At 42.9% G+C, this 18,048-nt stretch overlaps 6 protein-coding genes across 7 annotated transcripts; 4 read left to right on the forward strand and 2 right to left on the reverse strand.

The window, feature by feature from the left end:
- The first annotated feature begins 1,968 nt into the window (after positions 1-1,968).
- LOC115623442 (C-1-tetrahydrofolate synthase, cytoplasmic) lies at positions 1,969-10,366 on the forward strand. The gene is made up of 7 exons (XM_030517792.1): positions 1,969-2,114; positions 6,265-6,336; positions 6,398-6,608; positions 6,676-7,147; positions 8,045-8,270; positions 8,332-9,943; positions 10,000-10,366. Exons 1-7 carry the CDS (start codon positions 2,044-2,046, stop codon positions 10,240-10,242), a joined length of 2,907 nt encoding a protein of 968 aa, XP_030373652.1. The 5' UTR covers positions 1,969-2,043; the 3' UTR covers positions 10,243-10,366.
- Positions 1,977-4,804, forward strand: LOC115623443 (probable methyltransferase-like protein 15 homolog). The gene is made up of 2 exons (XM_030517793.1): positions 1,977-2,114; positions 3,334-4,804. Exon 2 carries the CDS (start codon positions 3,612-3,614, stop codon positions 4,713-4,715), a length of 1,104 nt encoding a protein of 367 aa, XP_030373653.1. The 5' UTR covers positions 1,977-2,114; positions 3,334-3,611; the 3' UTR covers positions 4,716-4,804.
- A 113-nt stretch (positions 10,367-10,479) lies between the features above and the next one.
- LOC115623947 (C-1-tetrahydrofolate synthase, cytoplasmic-like) lies at positions 10,480-14,255 on the forward strand. 2 transcript variants are annotated; one of them, XM_030518510.1, is made up of 7 exons: positions 10,480-10,600; positions 10,656-10,941; positions 10,999-11,209; positions 11,278-11,749; positions 11,942-12,167; positions 12,234-13,845; positions 13,903-14,255. In XM_030518510.1, exons 2-7 carry the CDS (start codon positions 10,772-10,774, stop codon positions 14,143-14,145), a joined length of 2,934 nt encoding a protein of 977 aa, XP_030374370.1. In that variant the 5' UTR covers positions 10,480-10,600; positions 10,656-10,771; the 3' UTR covers positions 14,146-14,255. The 2 variants fall into 2 exon arrangements, with proteins under 2 accessions (XP_030374370.1, XP_030374369.1); XM_030518509.1 differs by having other exon boundaries at positions 10,532-10,600; positions 10,662-10,941; positions 13,903-14,145.
- Positions 14,256-14,468: 213 nt separating this feature from the next.
- Positions 14,469-14,982, forward strand: LOC115623869. Its single transcript, XM_030518414.1, has one exon. It carries the CDS (start codon positions 14,469-14,471, stop codon positions 14,874-14,876), a length of 408 nt encoding a protein of 135 aa, XP_030374274.1. The 3' UTR covers positions 14,877-14,982.
- Positions 14,931-15,857, reverse strand: LOC115624096 (peptide deformylase, mitochondrial). Its single transcript, XM_030518685.1, has 3 exons — positions 15,646-15,857; positions 15,374-15,594; positions 14,931-15,315 (listed from the first exon to the last, which is right to left on the reverse strand). Exons 1-3 carry the CDS (start codon positions 15,824-15,826, stop codon positions 15,004-15,006), a joined length of 714 nt encoding a protein of 237 aa, XP_030374545.1. The 5' UTR covers positions 15,827-15,857; the 3' UTR covers positions 14,931-15,003.
- Positions 15,858-16,221: 364 nt separating this feature from the next.
- On the reverse strand, positions 16,222-17,137 carry LOC115624175 (peptide deformylase, mitochondrial). Its single transcript, XM_030518771.1, has 2 exons — positions 16,726-17,137; positions 16,222-16,663 (listed from the first exon to the last, which is right to left on the reverse strand). Exons 1-2 carry the CDS (start codon positions 17,113-17,115, stop codon positions 16,352-16,354), a joined length of 702 nt encoding a protein of 233 aa, XP_030374631.1. The 5' UTR covers positions 17,116-17,137; the 3' UTR covers positions 16,222-16,351.
- Positions 17,138-18,048: the final 911 nt, after the last annotated feature.

The following is an 18,048-nucleotide window of genomic DNA, read 5'->3' on the forward strand; positions in this document are numbered from 1 at the left end:
AAAAAAGAATTCAAGTACTAACCAATTGGAATTGTCTTTCTTGTTGTTTTTGCGTGGGTGTTGAATATTTTGGCAGTAAAAGCACGTGTTTTCAACCGTTTTGAATGGACGTTTATTTACTTTTCACGAGTACAATAATTCCCTTTTTTCCTCTTTTTATTGTTTTCACTTTTTTCTTGTCGTACTTTGGTCAGGGATGGGAGGGAGGCATATGAATGACTTTTTTGTTTGGCCACTTGGCTTATTTTGCGGTGTGTGATTTGTTTATTTACTTTAAATTATATTCAAACTTATTTGTACATTCGGTGGCACCTAATCACGTTGGTTAAAATAAATTGGTATTTAAATTTGCAAATTTTCGTCTAATTTTGCGTTTTTTCGGTTTCTCCTTCTACATTTTTATACGAATTTCGAGCATGCACACACACACGTTAGTAGAGTGCTAAGAAAAAAATGGCCGCGCACATCGACACACTCACAAATCGTATATACATATGTATGTACAAATATATTTTTAAACATACATACGTGCACTTGCACTGCCCTTTTTATTGCTGTTGCAACTTTTTAGTAATGCTCTAGGGCCAGTCGCAAAATTTTTACTTGATCTTATTAATTTTTTACACGTCCCGCGTTATTTACAACGCACAACTTGCCGAGTTGTTTACACGCCGTTCACACGAGCGTAAAAAACAGCGAAAAAACTGAGCGCTGCCCTTGCAGCACGGCAGCAAAAACTCAACTGAAAGGAAAAAAAATCACTACACTAGCAAGTTTTTTCATGTGGCCGTCGAGTCTGAAGCGGCTGAATGTGTGTGCGTGTACTCTCGCTCTCTGTCACGCACACACATAGACACGAAGTGAAAAAACGGCATGCGCTTGTTTATGTTTTTTATATGCGCTCTTTATTCTCTTGCTTGCTCTGTCGACCGGCGCTATGTTATTTGACACGAATTCTCATTGTTGTTGTTCACGTACATTCATACTTATGTATGTAGTACTTATGTATGTGTGTGTGTGTGAGTCCCGAAAAAACAGCCTATTTGAATATCAAGTTTAATTGGACCAAATGCGATAGGTAAAATAAAATTATGCAAAATAGTTATTATTCTATTCCTCGACCAGCCAATCAGTGCGATTCTGTCCTGTGTCTAGTTGAGAGACATTGGGGTGAGTTCGGGACAATATTCTGCGTGCTGAACACAGGAATTCAATAGACAAAAACCCGGATCGTATTTTTGATTAAACAAAAATTTAAATTCACACTAAAATAGATTTATCTAGTGTAGATTTGTCCATAGTTTTTTCTTTCCCATTGGATAGCTGGGAATTTCATTCATATTTTTTTTATACATTTTATGTATTTTTCAATACAAATTTTCTTTTTACTAAGTTTACAGTTATTAATTGTTATTATTAATCCATATGCATAGTATCGAACCGAAACATACGAACAGTACATACAGCTTACTAAAAAGTACAGTTGACGTTAGCTGATAAATACGAGTAAGCATACCGATATGCACATACAATGAAGACTCAACATTGTTCTAATATACCATAATGCCTGTTAATTTATGAAAGCTACTGAGAACGTCTTTTAATTTGTTTGAAACATTTTGAAATGATCATAACAAGTTTTTAATTTGTGTGAATCATATTGAAATTTATGTAAGCCTGACATTAAATTATAACAGCAATCGAACAAAATGAGCGTAATGTACATAGATCAATTTCAACAGCATATAGAGGCAAAACTGTTTCTTTTGTTTTCACAGATTTTTAGCTTTATCAAATGCAGAAGCCTAAACAATATTTTAAAAATATACGTTACTTTATTTCACAGCACACATTAATCACTGGCGTGATTCAATTCACACATTTTGCATTTCACCGTCGAGTGGCAGCACCAGCATGTTGTAATCGAATAGCTATTGCCTTCTCTAGCTGCTCTTGGACATCTCTATTGCACGCGCAATGTTATTATTTTGGCGCAAAAAATTAGTTATACTACATTGATTGCTTAAATTAACACAACAAACTATGTCCGCCCAATATCAGAGGTTCCTGAAAGTACTTGAAAAGTGGCCAGCGGAAAAAACAAAAGTCGGCAGGTAAGAAAAATCAAAACGCAAACAAGGTTCGTGCAATGCAATTGTTATCTAACAAGATTTTTCCCTTCGCAACATTTATTTTGTTAGTTTTAATAGTGATTTCAAATCATTTGTAGTTTGCAGGAATATAGATAGTTTCCGTTTTGTAATCGCACCATTTCAGTGGCGTGTTAGTAACATGCAACAAGTTCCACGCAAATGTGTGCGCCGCAGCTTCGTTCTAAGAGAATTGTACTCGGTGCATGGGACTTATAAGTATATATTTGTTGCGGCTTGCCGTCGAACGTTCAGTTTGTGACTGGTGTTGAAAGTGTCTTGGAGTTAGAAATATGTCTTCCAAATACGCATATCAGCTGATCCCAGAGGAGTTTCTGCTCGGTCAGAATGAATTCTAGTAAGTTCAAACGCCAATAATTGGGATTACAAAACAATATCACTGTTAAAATGCCGGTAATTTTTTATATCCATGAAGACAGTTATATCCTTGCAAGAGTAGTGAATATTGTGTTTGATCTCATATTTTTAATGGTCAATGGGAGGCGTGGCAGACCCATCTTATAAAAAGCATAAGAGTTTTAGTTTTAGGCCGTACGTATACGCCTATTTCTATAAGGAAATCATTTGTCAAAACCGGCCGCATCGGACTGCTAAATCCTCTAACTGCCATAGAAACGATTGACAGATTTTGCATCAACTTATATGTATTCGAAGTTATCTTTGTGATGAGGTGTTGAACTAAATTGGAACACTATAGCTGCAATATTTACGACCTAGACCTTGATATGAACAATTTGCTTTATAAATAAAAATTTAATATTGTATTTGAAAGTGGAGGCGTATATTTGCAGAGGTATATAAGGTTTCATGGCGTTGTTCGAAGACTTGCTTATGTTTGTATACTTTTTTCTAATGTATTTTTTATTTTCGTTCATTTGAAAGCTCCTACGTTGTTTGTGGATTGGTGTTGAGTTCTGCTGCATGCTTCTACAACCTTCAAACGTCCATTTGCATTGTTTTCACCCAAAAATGGTTTTTCAGTATTTATTTATATGTTCGCTAGACAGATATCAGGTGTTAGGCCTTTTTGTTTGCCATTGTTTTGCGAGTTGTGCTATTTGTGCTTCATTTCTTAATAACTGCAAATGCAACGAACAACAAACACACATAAAAAACACTCAGCTAAGCAAACATGCAATAAACAATTTCTCTTCATCAAAAGGGATCTGGGCGAGCAAATACGCAAACAAGTGACAAAAAAAGCGAGTGACGCCACACTGAGCAACGAAGCCGTCGCCCAGTTCGCCAAACAAATTGATGCGCTGGAGCGGCTGTCTGGAAACGTCTACGCCAAGAAGTATCCACGAATCTACGACTCGACAGCGACAGGCCTGACGGCGGCGCAGTGCAGTCAAGTGTTATCTTCCGAGTTTCTGCATTACATCAACGAGGGTGCGGGCGCGCAACGCAAGTAATAGAGAACGCAATCCAATTATAAAAATGTTCAGACAATTGGCTAGACTCCGACCAAGGTATGGTGGACGACACGTCGTCACATCAACAGCGAGCGAGGTGGGCACCACAGAATGCCCACCAGCTCACATTCCTGTGCTCTGTAAGACCGCAATTGAGTATTTGCAACCCACTCCGAAGGCACGTTACCTGGACATGACGTTCGGCGCTGGCGGCCATACGCGCTGCCTGCTGGATGCCTGTCCTGATCTGATTGTCTACGCTCTAGATCGTGATCCTGTGGCGTATGAGTTGGCGCAGCGCCTGAAAGAAGATTATCCGGAACGCCTGTTCCCCATGCTGGGTAAATTTTCGGATGTGCCCAAGCTGCTGGAGGCACACGGTGTCGAGCGACATAGCCTGGCTGGCATACTCTTCGATTTTGGCTGCTCCTCCATGCAATTCGATGAGGCTGGTCGCGGTTTTTCTGTGTCGAAAAATGGACCGCTGGACATGCGCATGGATCGGGGACGCGACCAAGATGGTGTTACAGCAGCCGAGGTGTTGGCAAAAATTGAAGAGGCCGATTTGGCCAGAATATTGCGTGTGTATGGCGAGGAGAAAGCAGCCAAGAAGATCGCACGTGCGGTAGTGGAGGCACGTTCCGCTTTCTATCCCATCGAGACCACTCAGCAGCTGGCGGAACTAGTTGCTTCCTGTTTTAGCAAAGCCAATGGCGAATATGTACATCGTCAAGATAAGCTGCAAAGACCCGCACATTCGGCAACAAAAACATTTCAGGCATTGCGCATATTTGTGAACAACGAACTTAACGAAATCAACTACGGTATGTTGTTGGCTCGTGAATTTCTGCGCATGCAAGGCCGACTGGTGACCATCACTTTCCACTCCCTGGAGGACACTATTGTGAAGCGACACATCAGTGGCAATGTTATTGAGGGCCTAGCCAATCCGGTTCCACTCAAATATAGCGACCACGGCGTAGTCCATGAGTCGGATTTTGTGCAATCCTTCGTGCAATCGAATTGGCAGCAGCTACATCGTCACGTCATCGTGCCCGATGCCGAAGAGATCGCTCGCAATAGTCGCAGTCGATCCGCCAAACTCAGGGCGGCCATTAGGATTAAGTGAGTGGCGAGAGCGTAAAATTATAGATGTGTGTATGAGTGTGTGTGTCAATAATAAATTGCCATGCCTTGGTATGGTTATCTAGCCAACGAGTTATATTCTATTATTTCCTATCAATCCACTGAGCTCGCCTTCCCACTCTGTCGCTCTAACAGCATGTCTGTGGCACCAACAACATAAACATTTCCATACACACGTGTGTGGTAATTGTAGAAGTTCCTCTCTTATCTGGCTCTAAAATTGCCACCTGATAATGTTTTATCGATGTGAGTTCTATTTGGGCAGTTTTATGTAGATTTGTTAATCGCTCTACACTATAAAAATAGCAATCGGACATAATGTTACCTGTACCCGCATTTGAACCTTTCAAATACTAATAACCACAGTAAATTTCAGATATGTCCCATTTAAGTATTTTACTTTTTCTTTAAAATATTGTTGGAAATCGCATGGGCTCGAATATCGAAATGTGGAGGTCAAGCATGAAAAATATTTACAAACAATTATTATTTATTTTAAAAGAAAAATAATACAAGTAATAATATGCATTGACACCCATTCTTCGCCTTGAAGATTGCATTTAAAACTTATATTTTAATTAATTCAATTATAGAATTCTAATTCATTTTTTGCAATTGTTTTTGAAACATTTTTGAACTTGTATGAAAAATAGTTACAGTTGGGTTCGAATTCTAAATAGATTCATTCTTAAATTAAGTCGACTCTTAGAAAAATCGATCCCAATCCGTTTAACAGATATTTGTGGCTTAAGGTATTTCGTATGGAACGAAACTATAAGCTCAAAGTTCTAATTTTTATATACAATTAGGAGCTTTTCTCAAATTGTTGATCATTGCTGATTAAATTTACACATTTACGTCGGCTTCGTTACAGAAGTATGTTAAACTACTAAGCTGAGTTAACATATTCGTGCATAGTATTTTTCGTGAAATTTGGCCCTTTATGTGGGTACAGCGGGCAATATTTAAAATTTATTTATCAATTTCCTAAAATAAGTATTCAAAACTTAGAAGAATCCACTTCTAGTGCCCATTTATAAAAGTATATTAAAACCACAGCATGTTTATTGTTTTTAGTTAGTCAACCTCTTTTGACTTTCTTCACTACTAAGTTGAGTTTAAGAGCATAAGTAAAACCAAATCTGCGGTTTAGGGCCGACAGCCTACCCACAAATGGTGTGCGCAATAGAAGATGTCTCCTCCTCGATAGACGTCACAGATTATTTACGAGAGCCACAGAGCGAAAGTTTGTTCCACGTTGACCCCAGAAATTTGAAACCGATAATCTCAAATACACGCATGCCTTGCCTGTTGCCTTTTCTCGCTCGCCTGATATGCTTATCGGATAGGTGTTTGTATGTGTGTGTGTATAGCCTGGATCGAAAACACCTCTTATAGATAGTCAGTGCCGGCCTGGTAGTTGCTCAGTTGCATTGCGCAGGCGATTCGAATCGGTGGTGGCGTTGTATGTTGTGGAGGTTACTCCGAATTTCCAGCTGTCTGAGACTAAAGTGCATTGAGCGTTATTCCAGTGGTGGCGAGTGGACGAAGCCGACAGATAGAATGAGCGAGGCCAAGACTATATCGGGCACAGCGGTGGCCAAGTGAGTTAGCAATGATGAGCGGGATCTAAATATTAGCATAACTATAATTGGTGCTCCACAGAGAGATACGTGAGGAGTTGCGTCGGGAGGTTTTGGAGCTGCGAAAGCGTGTGGCGAACTTTGTGCCCGGATTGCGGATCGTACAGGTGGGTGGACGTGAGGACTCCAATGTCTACATACGCATGAAGGTTAGGGCGGCCACAGAGATTGGCATCGATGCCGTTCACGTCCAATTGCCGCGCTCTATCACCGAAATGGAGTTGCTCGATAAGGTATGTGCGATTGTTATTATATTTGGGAGGGTTGCCGATTACATAAACCTCCAACACCGCACCATAGATCAGAGAACTGAACGATGATGCCAAAGTTCATGGCATTATTGTGCAAATGCCTCTGGATGCGGACACGAACATTGATTCACACCTCATCACCGACGCTGTCTCGCCCGAAAAGGATGTAGATGGTCTTCATACCGTCAATGAGGGACGTGTAGCCATTGGGGATCTCAGTGGGTTCTTACCTTGCACCCCATGGGGTTGCATTGAGCTCATTAAGCGATCTGGCATTGAAATCGCCGGGGCTCGTGCTGTCGTCTTGGGTCGCAGTAAGATTGTGGGTACACCAGCTGCGGAGCTTCTCAAATGGGCTCATGCCACCGTCACGGTTTGCCACTCGAAGACACGTAATCTGGCTGAGATAACGCGTCAGGCCGATATTTTGGTTGTAGGTATAGGTGTGGCCGAAATGGTCCAGGGTAGTTGGATAAAACCCGGCGCTGTGGTCATCGATTGTGGCATCAATGTAAAGCCAGGTAAGTGGGAAAATCTTAGCTAACGAGAGCAACTCCTAAGATATAGAAAACAATAACGATTCTGTACTATTTAAATATGTTTAAATAATATGGAAAGTTTTTTTAAAAAAGACTAGCGAACTCATTATGCTACGTCTTGTAGCATAAAAACACAGAATGAAAGATAGCCGAATGGAAAATCATTGTAGATAGCAGTCTAATCTCAGCATATTTTCGAAATTGTAATGAACTCCATGGGCGTAGCGAAAGGAAAAGATCAAATCTCGAACTATGAGTTTTTGGAGTATTAGCTTTAGGAAAGTAACAACTGATCTTGACAATCGTTTTTCGGAATTCAATACAATTATCAATTTCGTTTCCGCCTAAGTTAATCCTATTCGAAATCGGGGCTGATTATTAGTATTCTTAATCAATGGTCGTTTTTAAAAAAGTTATCACCCATAGAGTGTGTGAATTATATGATGCCGATGGGAACTCCATTTGTATTTAATTTCCGTTCAATTCGTTATCGCCTTTATTCATATTTAGAATTCAATATAAAAAACCGATAAAGGTCTTGACCTCTCAAGAAGGTACAAATATTTATTGTCTATGAGTGAGCTGAAATCTTTACCCCCTCAAATGAGATCCTGCCTGCGCCCATGAACAGCTATTTGAGGATCTCCCACCAACTGAGTTTTTGATTATTGTTCACTGCAACCTTATCAGCTTACATTTCGCTGATGTCTATTCGACCTCTGGGGTCCTCCTTGATAAGAGTCGTTACTCGACTTAATGTTTTTGTTTTGAAAACATCTTTACATTTTCTTCATTCAGTTTAGTTTTTGAAAACTTTTCGGCGTAGCAACAACTCTAAATTTTATGTCAATTTTAATATAAGATCACCGCCCTTTGCAGATCCATCGAAAGCGAGCGGCACCCGTTTAGTGGGTGACGTCGACTACGAACAGGCTAAGCTTGTGGCCGGCTATTTGACACCTGTGCCGGGTGGTGTAGGCCCCATGACTGTGGCAATGCTCATGAAGAACACCGTGCGCTCTGCAACGCGCGCGGTGGATTGGCAGACTCGCAGCAACTGGAATCTGACAACATTACCTATAAAGCCGGCCAAGCCAGTGCCTAGGTAAGAGGTGTTTCTCATTCTCCCTCACCAACTTTATCAGTTGCCTTGATTGATATTGCAGTGATATTGAAATAGCGCGCGCCCAGAAACCGAAGGACATTGCATTGCTAGCGAAGGAGATTGGTCTGCAAGCCAGTGAGGTCTCCCTCTATGGCAACAAGAAGGCAAAAATATCACTTAATGTGTTGGAACGTTTGGCGGATCGTGAGTCTGGTAGCTATGTAGTGGTTGCTGGCATTACGCCAACGCCCCTTGGCGAGGGCAAGAGCACAACACTAATGGGTCTGGTACAGGCTTTGGGGGCCCATAAGAAGCGCAATGCGATTGCAGCACTTCGACAGCCTTCCCAGGGTCCCACATTTGGCATTAAGGGTGGTGCTGCTGGTGGGGGCTATGCTCAGGTCATCCCCATGGAAGAATTCAATCTGCATTTGACGGGTGACATACACGCGGTGAGTGCGGCCAATAATTTGCTGGCAGCCCAGTTGGACACCCGCATCTTCCACGAGTGCACGCAACAGGATAAGGCACTGTACGATCGCCTAGTACCGAAGATCAAGGGTCAGCGTAAATTTTCAGCCATACAGCTGCGTCGTCTGAAGCGCCTGGGCATTGATAAAACCAATCCAGATGAGCTTACCGAGCAGGAGTTTGGGGCCTTCGCCCGTCTGAACATCGATCCCGACACAATTATGTGGGAACGTGTGGTGGACATAAACGATCGATACTTGCGCAGCATCACTGTGGGGCAATCGCCCACGGAGAAGGGTATTTCTCGTCAGACCCGTTTCTCTATTTCGGTGGCTAGCGAGATCATGGCCGTGTTGGCTTTGTCCCGTTGCATGGAGGATATGAAGCAGCGTCTATCGGAAATGGTGGTGGCCTTCGACAAGGAAGGCAAGCCCGTAACGGCCGACGATTTGGGTGTGACAGGTGCCCTCACTGTGCTGCTCAAGGACGCTCTGGAGCCGAATCTGATGCAATCTCTGGAGGGTACACCCGTGCTGGTGCATGCCGGACCCTTTGCCAACATTGCGCACGGTTGTAACTCGATTGTGGCCGATGAGATCGGTCTGAAGCTGGTGGGTAAGAATGGGTTTGTGTGCACAGAGGCCGGTTTCGGATCAGACATCGGCATGGAAAAGTTCTGCAACATCAAGTGTCGTACTTCGGGCAGGAAACCCAATGCTATGGTGCTGGTGACCACAGTGCGAGCCATCAAAATGCATGGTGGCGGAGCACCAGTGACACCCGGCGCTCCTCTAAACAAACAGTACACGGAAGAGAATCTGGAGCTGGTCGAGAAGGGCATTCCCAATCTTCTTCAACACATAGCCAATGGTCGTACGTTTGGCATGCCGGTGGTGGTCTGCATTAACGCACATGTGGCGGACACCAAGCCCGAGCATGAGCTGCTTAAAAAGGCGGCCCTGAAGGCGGGTGCCTTCGCAGCCGTTGTCTCCACCCATTGGTCCGATGGTGGTGCTGGTGCCTTGGAGTTGGCGGAAGCGGTTATCAAGGCCTGTGAGGCAGGCAATCAATTTAAGCTGCTCTACGACCTCGAGCTGCCACTGGTGGACAAAATGTCGAAAATAGCAAAGACCATGTACGGTGCAGCTAAAGTGGAGCTCTCCGAAGAGGCTCAGCAGAAGGTGGAACGTCTCACCGCGGCCGTAAGTATTCAAACCTTATATAAAACAACTCTAACTAATCACCTTATTTTTAAAAGGGATTTGGTAAACTGCCCATTTGCATGTCAAAAACCTCCGGGTCGCTGACAGGCGATGCCAGAATCAAGGGCGCACCCAAGGACTTCACACTCCACATCGAGGATGTATATGTGTCAGCAGGCGCCGGTTTTGTTGTTGCCATGTGTGGCGAAATAACAAAAATGCCGGGCTTGTCCACCCGTCCCTGTATTTACGATATAGACCTAAATACTGAAACCGGACAAATAGAGGGGCTCTTCTAGGATGGATCTGTAACAATCAAAATTATTATTGACCAAATTGAATTGTATATAATTTGTGTATCTATATATTTCATTCTGTACATTTAAGAAATTTTTAAATGAAAATTGACTGTTTAAATTTTAATCTGCTTAAATGTTCTTCTTAACTTTAACATGCTTTAATGGCTGGAAATCGATCCTATATTCCAGACTTGAAAATTAGTTTCCATGCTACAAGACTTTTCCCTTTCAATTGAAGTAGTCACTGTTACATGTGCCTTTTTTTTTAGAAATTTCCACAGATATGTTTTAGGATGCCCAGACCTTCAACATGTCCTTAAAAGAGGGTCTAATTGAACAGGCGTGGTCAACTAGCGGGGCAAGTATATGAAGAATATGCGGCTCCACATTGAAATATTCACTATTTCTTACAGAAACAGGGGAGGACAATGAAAAGGGCCAAACGTTAGAATATAATAATAAGTAGTTGCAATATAAGGAATACTATATACCATTTTTGGAGCGAGAATTCAATTCCTTTTTCACGTACATGATGAAAAAATGCGATTTTTGGTGGCGTTGTATGTTGTGGAGGTTACTCCGATTTTCCAGCTGTTTGAGACTAAAGTGCAACGCGCGTTATTGCAGCGGTGGCAAGTCGACGAAGCCGACAGGCAGAATCAGCGAGGCCAAGATTTTATCAGGCACGGCGGTGGCCAAGTGAGTTAGCAATGATGATCGGGATCTATAATCATAATTATAATTGGTGCTCCACAGGGAGATACGTGAGGAGTTGCGTAGGGAGGTGTTGGAGCTGCGAAAACGTATGGTGAACTTTGTGCCCGGATTGCGGATCATACAGGTGGGTGGTTATGAAGACTCCAATGTCTACATACGCATGAAGGTTAGGGCGGCCACAGAGATTGGAATCGATGCAATCCACATAAAATTGCCACGGTCTACCACTGAAATGGAGCTACTCTATAAGGTATGTGTGATTGTTTTTTTTTTTGAAGAGTTTCCGATTACATAACTCTCCCCAACCCGTCTCTGTAGATCAGAGAACTTAACTATGATCCAATAGTTCATGGCATTATTGTGCAAATGCCATTAGATGCGGACACAAAAATTAATTCCCATCTCATAACAGACGCTGTTTTCCCTGAAAAGGATGTAGATGGTCTTCATACCATCAATGAGGGACGTGTGGCCATTGGAGATTTCAGTGGGTTCTTACCTTGCACCCCATGGGGTTGCATTGAGCTCATTAAGCGATCTGGCATTGAAATCGCCGGGGCTCGTGCTGTCGTCTTGGGTCGCAGTAAGATTGTGGGTACACCAGCTGCGGAGCTTCTCAAATGGGCTCATGCCACCGTCACGGTTTGCCACTCGAAGACACGTAATCTGGCTGAGATAACGCGTCAGGCCGATATTTTGGTTGTAGGTATAGGTGTGGCCGAAATGGTCCAGGGTAGTTGGATAAAACCCGGCGCTGTGGTCATCGATTGTGGCATCGATATGAAGCCAGGTAAGCAGCAAAATCGGAACTCAAAGGAATGATCTCAAAAGATAGAGAGCATAATAAGGTTTTTGTATTATCTTAAGATGTTCAGAGGGTGGATTTTTTTTCTGTAGGTAGAAGTGCCATCTTTTATTACTCTTTTATTTAAAATTATTTGTATATAATTTTCTTAAAATGTACGACCACCGTCCTTTGCAGATCCATCTAGAGCGAGTGGAACCCGTTTAGTGGGGGACGTCGACTACGAACAGGCTAAGCTTGTGGCCGGCTATTTGACACCTGTGCCGGGTGGTGTAGGCCCCATGACTGTGGCAATGCTCATGAAGAACACCGTGCGCTCCGCAACGCGCGCGGTGGATTGGCAGACTCGCAGCAACTGGAATCTGACATCATTACCCATAAAGCCGGTCAAGCCAGTGCCTAGGTAAGAGGTCCTTCGCACTCTCCCTTTTCAACTTTATCATACGACTTGCTTTGCTTGATATTAAAGTGATATTGAAATAGCGCGCGCTCAGAAACCGAAGGAGATTGCATTGCTAGCGAAGGAGATTGGCCTGCATGCCAGTGAGGTCTCCCTCTATGGGCACAAGAAGGCAAAAATATCGCTTAATGTGCTGGAACGTTTGGCGGATCGTGAGTCTGGTAGTTATGTAGTGGTTGCTGGCATAACGCCAACGCCCCTTGGCGAGGGCAAGATTACGACACTAATGGGTCTGGTGCAGGCTTTGGGGGCCCATAAGAAGCGCAATGCGATTGCAGCACTTCGACAGCCTTCCCAGGGTCCCACATTTGGCATTAAGGGTGGTGCTGCTGGTGGGGGCTATGCTCAGGTCATCCCCATGGAGGAATTCAATCTGCATTTGACGGGTGACATACACGCGGTGAGTGCGGCCAATAATTTGCTGGCAGCCCAGTTGGACACCCGCATCTTCCACGAGTGCACGCAACAGGATAAGGCACTGTACGATCGCCTAGTACCGAAGATCAAGGGTCAGCGTAAATTTTCAGCCATACAGCTGCGTCGTCTGAAGCGCCTGGGCATTGATAAAACCAATCCAGATGAGCTTACCGAGCAGGAGTTTGGGGCCTTCGCCCGTCTGAACATCGATCCCGACACAATTATGTGGGAACGTGTGGTGGACATGAACGATCGATACTTGCGCAGCATCACTGTGGGGCAATCGCCCACCGAGAAGGGTATTACTCGTCAGACCCGTTTCTCTATTTCGGTGGCTAGCGAGATCATGGCCGTGTTGGCTTTGTCCCGTTGCATGGAGGATATGAAGCAGCGTCTATCGGAAATGGTGGTGGCCTTCGACAAGGAAGGCAAGCCCGTAACGGCCGACGATTTGGGTGTGACAGGTGCCCTCACTGTGCTGCTCAAGGACGCTCTGGAGCCGAATCTGATGCAATCTCTGGAGGGTACACCCGTGCTGGTGCATGCCGGACCCTTTGCCAACATTGCGCACGGTTGTAACTCGATTGTGGCCGATGAGATCGGTCTGAAGCTGGTGGGTAAGAATGGGTTTGTGTGCACAGAGGCCGGTTTCGGATCAGACATCGGCATGGAAAAGTTCTGCAACATCAAGTGTCGTACTTCGGGCAGGAAACCCAATGCTATGGTGCTGGTGACCACAGTGCGAGCCATCAAAATGCATGGTGGCGGAGCACCAGTGACACCCGGCGCTCCTCTAAACAAACAGTACACGGAAGAGAATCTGGAGCTGGTCGAGAAGGGCATTCCCAATCTTCTTCAACACATAGCCAATGGTCGTACGTTTGGCATGCCGGTGGTGGTCTGCATTAACGCACATGTGGCGGACACCAAGCCCGAGCATGAGCTGCTTAAAAAGGCGGCCCTGAAGGCGGGTGCCTTCGCAGCCGTTGTCTCCACCCATTGGTCCGATGGTGGTGCTGGTGCCTTGGAGTTGGCGGAAGCGGTTATCAAGGCCTGTGAGGCAGGCAATCAATTTAAGCTGCTCTACGACCTCGAGCTGCCACTGGTGGACAAAATGTCGAAAATTGCAAACACCATGTACGGTGCGGCCAAGGTGGAGCTCTCAGAAGAGGCTCAGCAGAAGGTGGAACGTCTCACCGCGGCCGTTAGTATTCAAACCTTAGATAAAACAACTCCTTCCTAATCAATTGTTTTTAAAAAGGGATTTGGTGAACTGCCCGTTTGCATGTCGAAGACCGCCTGCTCCCTAACTGGCGATGCCAAAATCAAGGGTGCACCCAAAGGGTTCACACTACACGTCGAGGACGTATATGTGTCAGCAGGTGCTGGTTTTGTTGTTGCCATGTGTGGCGAAATAACAAAAATGCCGGGCTTGTCCACCCGTCCCTGTATTTACGATATAGACCTAAATACTGAAACTGGACAAATAGAGGGGCTCTTCTAGGATGGATCTAAAACAAACAAAATTAATATTGAATTGTATGTAATTTGTGTATCTAGATATTTTATTTTGTACATTTAGGAAATGTATAAATATAAATTGACTGTTTTAATTTTTATCTGCATTATCTATGGTGAGGTATTCATATATTTAATAGTTCTTGGCAACTTGCCTAGAATTGAATTTCATATTCCAGACTTGAAAATTAGTTTCCATACTACAAGGTATTTCGCTTTCAATTGAAGCAGTCAGTGTCCCATGTGCCTTTTTACGAATTCCTACAGATTCTAAAATACTATATTAGGGTTTGTACCCAGACCTTCAACATGTCCTTTAAAGAGAGTAAAATTGAACATCCTGTTATACGACAATTTATTTTGCGCACCGCCGTGGTCAACTACCTGGGCAAGTCTCTGAAGTTGCAATGGAATAATTGGAAGGATGTTTGCATCCAAATAGAAATATCGAAAATTAAAAAGGAGGAAGACAATGAAAAGCGGCAAAAACTCGAAGACAATAAAAAGGAGTTGCAAGAAAAGGTACATACCGCACACAAGCTTTTGGAGCGCGAATACAATTCCCTTTTCACATACATGATGAAAAAACGCGAGTTATGGGACAGTCCCGAATATTTCAGCGCCAAAAGTGCTTTGGGATCGGCAATTCAAAATTTGCGCCTGTATGTGGCGACTTCACAATTGCAGCTTCAAGACTTGAAATCCACGCAAAATTAGAAGGATGTAACAATATAAGTGGACTACAAACATTGAAGTTGAAAAAAAATGCGGTTCAGTAGCTTAGAATATATTATATTTTAAAAAAGTAAATGAATAATTGTAACAGAACACAATCACAAAAAAGCTATTTATAGAACGGTATTTCGACGCGGCCAGACTTTGTATTGACAGTCTCCCAACAGGTACACATAAAGGTCGAACGATCCATGTGGTCGATATATAGTTTTCCATCCAAATGGTCCATTTCATGCTGAGCTATGCGGGCATTCCAGCCACTGAGTTCCAATTCGTTACGCGTCCCCAATTTGTCAAGACCCGTCAATTTGACGCCCTCATAACGCTCCACTTCAGCAGAGAAGCCACGAACACTCATACAGCCTTCCGGATGTTTGTGTTTTGTATAATTTGTAATGGTCAGCTCAGGATTGATCAGGACCTGTTGGGTAGGAATAGTCAATGTTAATATGTTTAATAAAACACCTGCAAGTTCTAACCGTCAATGGCAACTCCGACATTTTCCGCGCCTCGAATGTAGCCTGTGGCAGATCCCTTTTGATGTCCTTCTTGAACTCCATGGCGATGATGCGAAGGGAGACACCTATTTGAGGCGCCGCTATGCCCACGCAGTCGAATTTTCGCAGCACCTTCACCATTTGTTGAATCACAGCCTCAATTTCAGGACTCTTTACATGCTCCAGTGGCACCGCCGCTGCAACTAGAATATTTAATGAATAAAATGGCAAATAAGTCCTCAATTCATTCATACCTTGCCGCAGCACCGGATCGCCAACTTGTGTGAAATGTTCATAGGGCGGCAGATTAGTGCGCTCTGTGGTCCACAGCTGCTGGTACCATTTTTTAAAGGATTGTGTCCTTGACTGACTGCTACCAAAATAGCGTAAATGTGTCTTAACCAGTTTGGTTAATTGAATTTGGTGCTTAAGCATAATTATTTTCAGACTTTGCCGGCGTAACAGCCAACCATAACGAACACAACAACAACAACAGTGAACAGCTGTTTTGTGAACCAGCTGAAAATAATAATCTGCGCACGGAACCATTGCTATCGATTGACTTACATATTTTTTAAAATCGTTATCGCGGCTTTTTACATGCAACAGCTTTATAAAACCGACGCATATACATACGTACATTGTGGTTTATTGCAATGATAAACGTATTAAAGTGTTTCTTTATTTTAAATGCAAGGCAATTATTGCTAAACTCAAAATATATGAAATAAATGTGAAAATAAGCGGAAACATTTCAGTACAGACAGCACAATTAAATGAACTAAATTCATCAATCGTGAGCCGCCATTTGTAATTTGCGCCAACCAATGTTTAACTGTTAACTGTTTAAATATTTATTTTGTACAACAATCCAGCGTAACAAAATCTAATAGGCAACTCTATTAATATTTAATTGTGGAGCCTTTGTATCAGTGTCCCCATCAGCAAAAAATTTACATACTATTTGTCAAACACAATCGACGCGTGTCCACCTGCTGCGTTAACTTGCTGCCACGATAGGCAACAAAAACTGGAGGAATCCATGCGATCTATATATATAACGCCATTTAAGTGATCCACTTCGTGTTGAGCAATCCGTGCGCTCCATCCTTCCAATACAATTTCCGAAGAAGTGCCCAGTTTTCCCACGCCCGATACTTTAACGCGATCGTAACGTGCAACTTCGGCTGCGTAGCCGCGAACGCTCATACAGCCCTCCGGTTGTTTGTGCTTAACCTCGCTTATTATCTCCAGTTCCGGATTTATGAATACCTGGTGAGTTGTAAAAAACATTAAGATAACTTGCTCTAGTCCCCTTCTCCGACGGTATTTACAGTTAGCGGCAATGTTGACATTTTTCGCGCTGCGTAGGTTTCAGCCGTAAATTGCTGGCGCTTGCGTTCTGCAAACTCCATTACAATGATGCGCAAGGGAATACCGATTTGGGGCGCTGCCACGCCCACGCAATCATAGTGGCGCAGCACTTTAACCATGCGCTCTATAATTCCATTGATCTCCTCACTATCGATTTTGTCTGCAGGCACTTCCGCGGCTCGCCCTCGTAATACGGGATCTCCAATTTGTGTGAAGTGTTCATAGGGGGGTGTAGTTATAGGGGTGGTGGCGCTAATTGGACGGAGTCCGGCGTGGAACCAGCGTTTCTTTAGTGCCGTATATAGGCGTACGAAGTTTGTGAGCCAACTATTGAATATATGCACAGACATAGCAATTAGCGTTAGGTCTTTCTCTGGCTACGGAACGCCAACAACTAAACGTAAACTCAGCTGTTCGCATTAGCGATGACGCTCGATAACACTCTGCTACATAATCTGGGTAGGTGGATTCTTATCTGAGAATTTTGCTATAGGAAAAGGTGTAATAAAGATATCTAATATTTAATCACGTCTCTGGCTATATGATGGCATCGGATTTGTAAATAAAAGTTATTCATTTGATAGGGTTTTTTTTTTTTATTATTTCCCTCAAGAACTTGCAATTTTTCGATTTCATCAACCCATTGAGAATCATTTACATATATTACGATTTATAGATGAACACAGTAAGTACTTTGACATTTTCTCGTATGTACTTAAAATCTGGAATAGAAGATATTCTATTATCAGAAAACATGCTAAAACTCAACTCATGTATGAAAACGATACCAATACGGTTGGGCTTATTATATTTGTATAATTTGAACTATTCGGTCTCGGATTCGAATTACTGTTTAAAGAGGGCTAGTACTTATCTAAACGCAAGTATAATATTGCTCAAGCAGCTGACAAATAATATGTTACGCGCTGCTAATCCGATGGTTAAGGTTTATGTAAATATTGCTCTCTGTAAGTTAAGTTTTTTTCGCGCCAATTTATTTCATTTAAGATGTGTATTTAATATTGTTTCTGGTTTATATGAAAAATATATTTACTAGATTAGAATTCCTGAACGAACATTTATCAAAGGAATTGTAAAGTAACTCTATGGTTCTCTGATTATTATTCAAAAAATTACGCATACCTTTTGTTTTTATATGTTTGCGTTTATTTTTCATCTTTTCTATCCTTTTGCTAGTTCTTCATTTCATTGACTTCCTTGATTTTTATTTTTAGTCCAAAACTTATTGGTCTATTCCATCGGTGAATAATATACATCAAAAC

Source organism: Scaptodrosophila lebanonensis, unplaced genomic scaffold, assembly GCF_003285725.1.
Source record: "Scaptodrosophila lebanonensis strain 11010-0011.00,11010-0021.00 unplaced genomic scaffold, SlebRS2 tig00000053-arrow-pilon, whole genome shotgun sequence".
In the NCBI taxonomy this organism is placed as follows: domain Eukaryota; kingdom Metazoa; phylum Arthropoda; class Insecta; order Diptera; family Drosophilidae; genus Scaptodrosophila; species Scaptodrosophila lebanonensis.